This window comes from Diuraphis noxia, unplaced genomic scaffold (genome assembly GCF_037042655.1).
Source record: "Diuraphis noxia isolate RWA-SAM2 unplaced genomic scaffold, SU_Dnox_SAM2 contig0003, whole genome shotgun sequence".
NCBI lineage: Eukaryota > Metazoa > Arthropoda > Insecta > Hemiptera > Aphididae > Diuraphis > Diuraphis noxia.
This window is the reverse complement of record NW_028301713.1, coordinates 35,148,927-35,158,855: the sequence shown is the minus strand read 5'-3', so window position 1 is coordinate 35,158,855 and position 9,929 is coordinate 35,148,927. Positions and strand designations below refer to the sequence as shown.

Genomic DNA, 9,929 nt, shown 5'->3' with positions numbered 1-9,929 from the left:
TAGCAGCTATTAAATTATTTTGTATCCACAATACTTAGTCTGGTAACATTCAACTGTTTGAATAGTACTAATACATGTATTTAAATCGTTTATATTCTGTATTTAAATCATTAAACGGATGTTCTACAGCTTTTAAAATTGAGTTAAAATGATCAAAACATTCATTTGAAATTTCACTATCCGAAAGTTATTTAGATACACTAATTCTTAAGAGGACGCCACACCCGCATGTGTTGTCTCCGTCTTACAAACGCATAACATAGCAAAATCTGTTTAGCGCGGGACAATTGTTCTCCCTCAATATTTATAATAGAATTTTCAAAATATCACAACGCATAGGTAAGAACTTTATCTGTGTCATAGCGTCGTTATTTTTTTTGATAACAATAAATATAATTAAAGTTATAAGCTTAAGAAAATACATTTATTTTTTATTATGTCATTAAATTACTTAAAAGTTAAAATTATTGGTTTGTGCTATCAATACGCATCAGGGCTTATTCTAAGGATTTTTACCTACTGCCCAAACATACTGAAGTTTGTTTCATGAAATTTATTTGGAAAATTATACTTATCCCCCCCAAAAAATGTATATAGATATACAATGATATTGATATTATAATATCATATTATATTATTATTATGATATTACATTTGATATTTGAGAAATCGGAAAAAATATTATATGGAAAAATATATAAAAAATACGGATTTTTTCCGTTGTACCATTATTTAAATTGAAATTTTTATTACGTAACCCCAGTTAATAACTGTATACAATATAATATATTTATATATGCATTAGTTACATAAAAATAGTTTTAATAGCAAACATTTCGAGAAATAGGTTAGTGAGTATATTATAAGTTTTAACTAAAACATGTCAATATTATAATTTTGCTTTTTATTCTTATTAGATATTATTAATTACAATTTTACAACACTACAATACAATTCAAATATCTAAATAATGAAATTGTATTTTATATATTTAAAATTTTCTTTTTTTTGAATGATTTGTATCCTCCTCTTCTAGGACATCGTTTTGTAAGACCTGAGAATTCAATTTTTGAAGCAAATTCATTTCTATAACTTTCAACTATAGTTTTTAAAAAATGTTTATGCGCGGTTGGAGTCAAATATTGAAAATCATGGTGACTCTCATTGTTTTCTTCTCCAAAATTATCGAATTTAAATTTTGAAGATAACTCACTTGTTATTACTCTCATAGGATAGGAGTAAGCGCTCAAAGTTAATTTTTTTGCATCACCGTATACATGAATTAACAAGGACCCTATTCTATTGGCCAGTTTTTCTTTAGATTTAATTATCATTTGTCCCATAGTAGTTGATTTAGAAATTTCAGTTTTTGTCATTTTACGTAGTTTAAAAGCTTTTAAGCATTCTTGGTGGTAGGTTTGTTCTAAATGATCGATTTTTGTTTCTGTTCTGAATCGTGCTCCTAAATCTTGACATATTTTAGGTATTTGTGTTTTTTTCGAAAAAAGTTTAACTAGATCAGGAAATTGATAGCAAACTTGACACCTTATAAAATGTCTTCCATTTCTGTGCATATCAAAAAATATATTGGAATTTGAAATTTCATTTTTATCTATTATTGCTTCAGAAGTTGATGCACTAATATCAAAATGTCTAGTTGTATTATCAAGTTGTGGTTTTGTCGTAATCGAATTTGTTAAAGTGGTTTCATTTTCATAAGTCAATTCAGAATTCGAAGTGGTAGTGGTAGATTTTATGATAGGTTTAATTAACCAATTCGTTAAAGAATTTGATGTCATATTTATATGATATTAACCTAAAAAAAATTAATTTATGTAATATAATATACCCACACAACAATTATGTAGGCATTAGGCAATTCTTTTGTGTGAAAAGTAAATTAACGTGAGTCGTAATTTTCACCGAAAACGTGAACATCTGATAACGACGCAAGACAAGTATTAATATTATCTTTGATAATTAATATTAATCGATGTTGCATCGGTGTGTGCACAGTTAAATCGTGTAAGTGTTTTTTTGAAATTGAATGATTATAATATTATTTGTATAGAATATAATAAGAATTATTTTTAAAATTAAAAGATAAGAATAAAGGCTTAAAAATCGAATATAAAATATACGGTCTTAAAGCTACTAAAGTATAATTTATTAATAAATAATAATAAAAATTATGAAAAATAATAAAATAATTATTCACACGTACCTATCACGATGTACCCCTCTGCAAATTTGATTATATAGGAAATAGCTACACACCATATACACTCATGGAAGACTGGAACGTTATGACGAAAGTTATAGATATAATAATGAAATTAGGTACATATAATATCTTTTTCGTTCTATATCATAATATAGAATTTACTAAAAACCAAAGATAAAATAATTGGTGGTTATTCCGTTTTCGAATTTCGTATCCGTGCGCTTTAATGTGTGTACAATGGTCTATATGGTCGCGATAAGCTTAGTCGATAACATAGATAGTACCTAATCGTAATTCGTATTTCTATTTCAAAGATTAATCAATCATCGAAGTAGCAAAGATTGTAAACTACATAATTATTACTTATTAGGTACTAGGTTAAGTTTATAAATTACACATAGGTATTTCAAATATTCAGTAGAAATTCAATTATTCTATAAGAAAAATTATATTTTTTTAAGGTGCCCATATTCATAAAGTCAACTGCCCGTTTGATTTTTCCTACTGCCCAATTTGGGCCCTACTGCCCGTTAGAATAAGCCCTGATACGCATGACCTACGCTATGACCGCAGCTGCCAATGCTATTTAGATAGACGATAGCTAACCTGTATATCTTAAACCGTGGTATAGGTCTATAGTAGATAACCGTTGTCACAAAATGATCTTATCCAGTTGTAGTTATCCATGCGGCATGCGGTTAAATAATAGATAATGATAAACATTTAATTTTGACGAATATTGTGTTTTTAAAATTTTAATACGTAATATTAAATTTCTCACTCTGATTATACTGCCAAAAATGCCCACAAATCTGTATAGAGTCCAAGGGCCAGAAGGGACCATACCTTATCAGCATTACTTAATCGATAGAAACAATCATAAACTTGAAGAAATTGCCACTGGTTTAATGAAGGATGTGCGATGTGATGGCAGAAATATGTCTGACCATAGAAATTTGTGTAAGATTTAAATATTTAATATGTTATATTGAATGTGTAGCTTAATTCAATTTTTTTTTTATTATTAAGGTATCAAAACTGGTATTGTTACACAAGCCAAAGGATCAGCTTATTTAGAATGTGGTAGTACAAAATTAGTTTGTTCTGTATTTGATCCTAAAGAAGTTCCAAATAAAGTAGAATATGCTAAGACTGGAGAACTTCAGTGTGAATTTAAATTTGCTACATTTTCTTGTAGACAAAGGCGTACTTATACGCGAGATTCTGAAGAACGACAATTGTGTAATGAACTACGCAGAGCTTTAGAACCTGCTATTTGTAGAGTGAGTATGTTAACATATTAACATGTTGACTGCCATGCAGCCGCTGGCTGTCACACAATATACCATTATCTTATACCAAGTATATTTTTCAGTATCATTCCAAATTTGTATATTATAATTTTTTAAACAATTTTAAAATACAATAAAAAATTTAAAAAACATATTTATTACATCAAAAAATTTGTAATGATTCCTGCTACGCCACATCGGTTTTTTTTTTTTGATGCATTATTGTAGCCCTATGAATAATTTGATAATATTGTATATAGTTATGGCTGCCGATGGTCATGTGGTGTGTTAGTTATGATTAACTGTGGCTGTTGGCTGCTGCAAAAGTATAACATTTGATAATAACAAATGATGGCCAGCAGCCATATGGCAGTCAAAGTGTTAAATGGATGATGATTTTGAATGCAGTTAAATTGGTTTTTAATTACTAAGCATATGTTTTGAGATATTATCATTGTTGCTTCTTATGTTGTCAACATTATGTTTATTATTAAATAATTAAATAATTAATTAATGTAATTATATTTCATTCTTGTTTGATTTAATAATAATAGAATAATATGTATAAAGTGCACAGATTATAGATAGCATACTATAAGTCTATTATTTTATAGGGCGAATTTGCCAACTTTGAAATTCATATCAACGTGCTGGTGTTAGAAAATGATGGATCTGTGTTGGCTGCTGCAATCACAGCTGCAGGACTTGCACTAATGGATGGATGTATACCTATGTACGATGTGATTGTTGCCACTTCATTGGTTTGTTGTATTTTTTTACATTATTAATGATCATGCAGGGATTAATTATGTGTTCAAGCAATTACACTCCTCTAAAATATAATTAGATACGTGTAGTACTCAGAATAAAACATTTTCAAATTATTGTCAATTTGATATTAAAATTCAAAAATCACTATTGAAGATTATTTTTTTTTTTTTTTTTTTTTTTATTAAAGAAACTTTGTAAACAATTAGCTTCGACAATTCTATTGAAGATTAAATATTGTTATCTAATACAAAATGTCATACTGTCGTCTGAGTAAACATACATTATTATGAAAATAAAACCAATCGCTCCACTCAGAATCTAAAACTGAAACAATTATAAATAACATATTTTTTATACTAGTGATCCAAAATTTAATAACCGAATAATCCGAATAATTTAAATGTTCATATATCTAATCTAATTATTATAAAGGGAGGTTTTAAAAATATGTTGACAGTTGATGCAGTTGGTAGTAGTTATAATAATGTTTTATTTCATATTATAGAATATAGATCATGTCTTAGCAAATATTAAATATTTAAATAATAACAATAATTTTAACATTTATAATAAATTATAATCATAGCGAAATCAACTATAAAAATAATTAATATATAATAAATATATAATAAATAAGTAATATGATATACAATATACATTATACACATATCAACACAATATAATAATATTTTTTTAAATAAATAAATTTAACGTACAGGCACATTTAATGCAATTTTAAGTATAAATGGGATACACACTATAATAATAAAAATAGTTGTTTTTATATTAGTCTAGTTTAGAATCAAATATTTTTATTTAAAAATACCAGGGCTGATAAATGAAAGGGAGTCATTCTATTTCTCTTTGGGGATAGAATTGATCCAGCAGTAAAAAAAACACATTCTGAAGATGCCGAAGAAGCCGGTATACAAAGAATATTTTTGCGAGAACAGATAAAAAAGGAAACGTAAGTTCACGCGATTTCCACCACAAACACGGATCGTCATTATGATTAATTTGTGGTTCAGCCAAGTACCTCGAAAATTCATCCTCAGAATTTAGTGGAACTATCCCCAATAAATCATCTAATACTGTACTTTGTTTAGTATTTGAGGTGTTTTCATTTTCAGATATATATCTAATTGACTGTATCTTTGAACGAATTTTTTGTTTAATAATTTCTCATATATGATCTGATGATTCAAATTGTAAATTCTTGTACCTTGGATCTAGTAAACTTGCAATTTTTGCTGTTTTTGTGTTGAATAATGCATGATCTAACATTATTGATACAATAGCTGGCTGAAGTTCTAGTAAACACATTAACATATCCATACTAGAATTCCATCTAGTCGGACATTTCTGTATTAAGCACAATTTTTTTTGTCCTAATTCGCTGATTTTGTTTTCTAAAGCATTTGTTCGTTTTGGAGAGTGCCTAAAAGCAGCAATTATGTTCGAGGCTAATTTTAATAAATGGCTACACGTTCTATTCTCATGACCTTTATTAATATAGATAATTGCAATGTATGGGCGGCACACGGACTTGAATAAATATCACGTTTTTGTAAGTTTCGTATAGCCTTAGTTACATTTGCAGCATTATCGTGACTTATCCCTATGACTACCGGTTAAATTCCATGTTTCAATAATATTAATTAAACTGTCTTGTATATTATCTGCCGTATGGCTTTCTCGCATTTCTTCAAACCCTAATACTTGAGTACATAGTTTCCAATTTTCATTAAAGTAGTGACATGTGAATGTTATATAAGAATCTACAGTCAAAGACGTCCAGCCATCCGTAGTTAATGCTACACCTTTTATATTTTCTAGATTACGCTTTAGTTCCATCATACATTTTTTCAATACGAACGATGATTGTATTTCTACATGGTACTTTATAGTCTGGTTCAATAACTGACATCAATTTTCGAAATCCTTTGTTTTCTACCGTACTAAATGGTAGCATATCCATTGTAATCATTTGACAAATACTCTGAGTAATCAGTTCGGCACGACTTTTATCTACAGGTCTAAATTTAATTGCAGTTGAAACATGAGATCTCTTTAAACGTTTTTGGGGTGGTTGTGATACTACTGTTGGTATTGATGTCGAAGATGACATATCTGAAGATGTCGAAATCTGTTCTGTTTCGCTACTTAAGTTTAAAATTTAGAAATTTTAAAAAGAATATTATATAATAGTTGTATTACCTATTTTTAACATAAAATAATTAATGATGGCTTACCTCTCCTCAGTTAATTGTACTGCATCGATTCCATTATTAGTCTTATGGCACGATTTGTAGTGATACCACAAAGAAGAAGTAGACCCCATATTTTTCAAAATTTGACTACATATTTTACACGTCACTGTTTCATTTGTTTCACCGCAATTAATATATTTCCAAACGTTACTACGATTCATAGTTATTGTTCAAACGATAATAATATAAAATAAAATAATTAAGTAAATATTTATATTAATATTGTCTTATGATGTTGATAGTTGACGAATAAAATACAGACAGAACAAAAATTAACATTAAATGCCATTACGACTAGAGCGATCATAAAATCGACAGTTGAAATAATTTTATCTCATCAAAATATAATCTAACACTAATATTCACAATAAGATAAAAATTACATTGCAAAAACATATTAAAGCCTAATATGTTTGAGATAATTAAATACTCTCAACGATAAATAATTACATATTATGATAAAATGATATAACTTTACTAACATTTTTGAATCAAACTATTATTTTTAAATTTTAAGTTTTACTGTCTTAAATAAAACAGTCTAATACTACCTATAAATTAAATAACAAATAATTAAGCAACAAGTTTAAAATATCCGGATTATTCGGATAATTCGGATTTTATCCGTTTATTATTTGGATTTGAATATCCGGATTATCCAAATAGTATTGGAATCCGCATATTAGTGACACCACTATTTTATACCTTATATATAATGTACTTACTAAATATTGTATTATACACATAGTAAAATGAAAGTTATTATCTAAATAATTTAACTAAAATTACCTATATTATGGTAAATAAAAATAAAATTTCATCTTTTATACAATTTATTTGGTACTTTTCGGTTATCGTACCCTAACGGTCTGCCGGCCGAATGCGGCGGCGGTCGGGATTTACCAATTCTGCCATCGTACCCCATTATATTTATCTCAATATTGTCAAGTTTCATTGCCATACGAATAAATAAATAATTGCCAAAAATATAATTTATTTTAATAAAATAATATAATATGAAATTATATGAGTACAAAGAAATTATAATAAAATATGAATACCAATAAAGTATAATAAAACATCAATACAAAAAAAAATTATAACAAGAATTAATACCAATACATTATGAATTCCAAAAAAATTATTGTAAATAAAAAATATTTTCATGATGGAAGCATTGAGATAAATATAATGGGGTACGATGGCGGAATCGGTATATCCCGACCGCCACCGCAGTCGGCCGGCCGACCGTTGGGGGTACGATAACCGAAAAGTACCTACCATTTATTTTTCTATATCTATCGTAATCAAAACTAATTCTTATCTATATTGCTTTTATATTAAAAAAAAAAAATAGCTATCAGAAAATATTAATGGAACCTATTATTAAAATAATAAATCAATTTTTCAATGTTAATCTAAACTGTCAACTGTAAGTTAATATGCTAGACTTTGTACTTACCATCAGTTCAATGATTTAAATTTTAATGTGAATCATATAACTCATAATACTGAGCAACAATAACATAGAACATAAATGTCCACAATTTAGTTAAATAGGTAATTTGAAAAAAAATTGCCATTGTTTAATTGTTTTTAGTCATTAATTTATCTAGCTAAACTGTAAGATTTTAATAGATTTATTTTAAAGATATTTGACTGTAGTTTATATGTTTAAAAAAATGTGAGGATAGGTATTTTATTATGTGTTAGGTTAGGTCACTACATTAAAGGATTGTATCAATGTGATAAATATCAAGTTTCCTCTGTTTTTAATATTGTTTTAATTATTAAAAATGTTCTCTTTCTTTTATAGGGTATTTACAAAGATAAAATTTTAGTGGATCCTACATATGATGAGGAAACATTGTGCTCATCTAGGATACAAAATGAAGAAAACAAAGGCACTGTTATGATAGCTTATATGAAGAATTTGCAACAAATTACAGAATTTGCTCAGAATGGTTCAATGGATGTAAACATGTTTCCAGAATACGTACAAACATTGATTAATCAAAATTGTAAACTATACAAAATGGTGATTTCTGTAGCTAGAAAAGATGTTATTGAATATTTTGAAAATGAAACTAAGGAATAATTAAAAATGTTAAGCCAAATAACTAATTTAAAAATCTATATATTTTTGAATGATTCCATATTTCCCTTTGTCATGAAACCGATTTTTGTGAAATTTGTTGTGTGTGTTTGAGTGGTTCGCTGAATGGTCTAGATTCACAATTGAACCTAGTAACTGTAACTCAAACAGTTGCTGAAACAGAGATTATGAGGTTTATGATGGAGATTTTTGTTACAAATAGTTGTTGATTGCAAGAGAAATAATATGCAGAAAATTGTATTTTTTTAAATAATTGCTATTAGTTACTCGAGAAAATTAGGTAAAAGCATGCATCAAATCGCCACGTTGATTGTTTTAAATAAAGAATATATCAATAATTTAGTAATATATAAATTGGGAAAAGCATCAATTATTTCATTTTCATTAAACCATTTCCAAACATCGAGTACCTACTACCTACCTATACTAAAATATTCACAATCTTTAATTTATGTTTTTCATAACTGCATACGGAAAGGTTATATATTATTATTATTATATTATATATTGTATTATATTACATACCACCGATTGAAATTTGTAAAATGACAAAATCTATGCATCAGACGCGTTTTTGAATAATTTTAAACTTTAATAAAACACTATATTATGCAAAAAGCGAATGAAAAATTGACAGACAATACTGAGTTTTCGTTGTAGTTATTTATTTTTATTTTTTCTCTATGGTTCAAAAGGTTCGAGTCAGTATACACTTTACAAAATATGCGTACCTAATATATATCTATATATTGCACCGGGTTCATAATTTATGTAAAAATAGACATGATGCTTTGTAGCAGCTATTAAATTATTTTGTATCCACAATACTTAGTCTGGTAACATTCAACTGTTTGAATAGTACTAATACATGTATTTAAATCGTTTATATTCTGTATTTAAATCATTAAACGGATGTTCTACAGCTTTTAAAATTGAGTTAAAATGATCAAAACATTCATTTGAAATTTCACTATCCGAAAGTTATTTAGATACACTAATTCTTAAGAGGACGCCACACCCGCATGTGTTGTCTCCGTCTTACAAACGCATAACATAGCAAAATCTGTTTAGCGCGGGACAATTGTTCTCCCTCAATATTTATAATAGAATTTTCAAAATATCACAACGCATAGGTAAGAACTTTATCTGTGGCATAGCGTCGTTATTTTTTTTGATAACATAAACATAATTAAAGTTATAAGCTTAAGAAAATACATTTATTTTTTATTATGTCATTAAATTACTTAAAAGTTAAA

The 9,929-nt window shown here is 27.3% G+C and overlaps 1 protein-coding gene and 1 pseudogene across 2 annotated transcripts; one reads left to right on the top strand and one right to left on the bottom strand.

The window, feature by feature from the left end:
- Window positions 1-2,922: 2,922 nt before the first annotated feature.
- On the top strand, window positions 2,923-8,677 carry LOC107170744 (exosome complex exonuclease Mtr3). The gene is made up of 4 exons (XM_089224283.1): window positions 2,923-3,184; window positions 3,254-3,507; window positions 4,131-4,277; window positions 8,374-8,677. The coding sequence occupies exons 1-4, from the start codon at window positions 3,025-3,027 to the stop codon at window positions 8,653-8,655; spliced, it is 843 nt and encodes a 280-aa protein (XP_089080409.1). The 5' UTR covers window positions 2,923-3,024; the 3' UTR covers window positions 8,656-8,677.
- On the bottom strand, window positions 4,957-7,604 carry LOC149057271 (E3 SUMO-protein ligase ZBED1-like; annotated as a pseudogene). Its single transcript, XR_016191115.1, has 2 exons — window positions 6,540-7,604; window positions 4,957-6,449 (listed from the first exon to the last, which is right to left on the bottom strand). The product of XR_016191115.1 is annotated as an E3 SUMO-protein ligase ZBED1-like (transcript).
- Window positions 8,678-9,929: the final 1,252 nt, after the last annotated feature.

Coding starts and splice junctions, on each gene's coding strand:
- LOC107170744 (XM_089224283.1), top strand. CDS start 3,025: ATGCCCACAAATCTGTATAGAGTCCAAGGGCCAGAAGGGACCATACCT. Junction 3,185..3,253: donor GTCTGACCATAGAAATTTGT/GTAAGATTTAAA, acceptor TTTATTATTAAG/GTATCAAAACTGGTATTGTT. Junction 3,508..4,130: donor TAGAACCTGCTATTTGTAGA/GTGAGTATGTTA, acceptor ATTATTTTATAG/GGCGAATTTGCCAACTTTGA.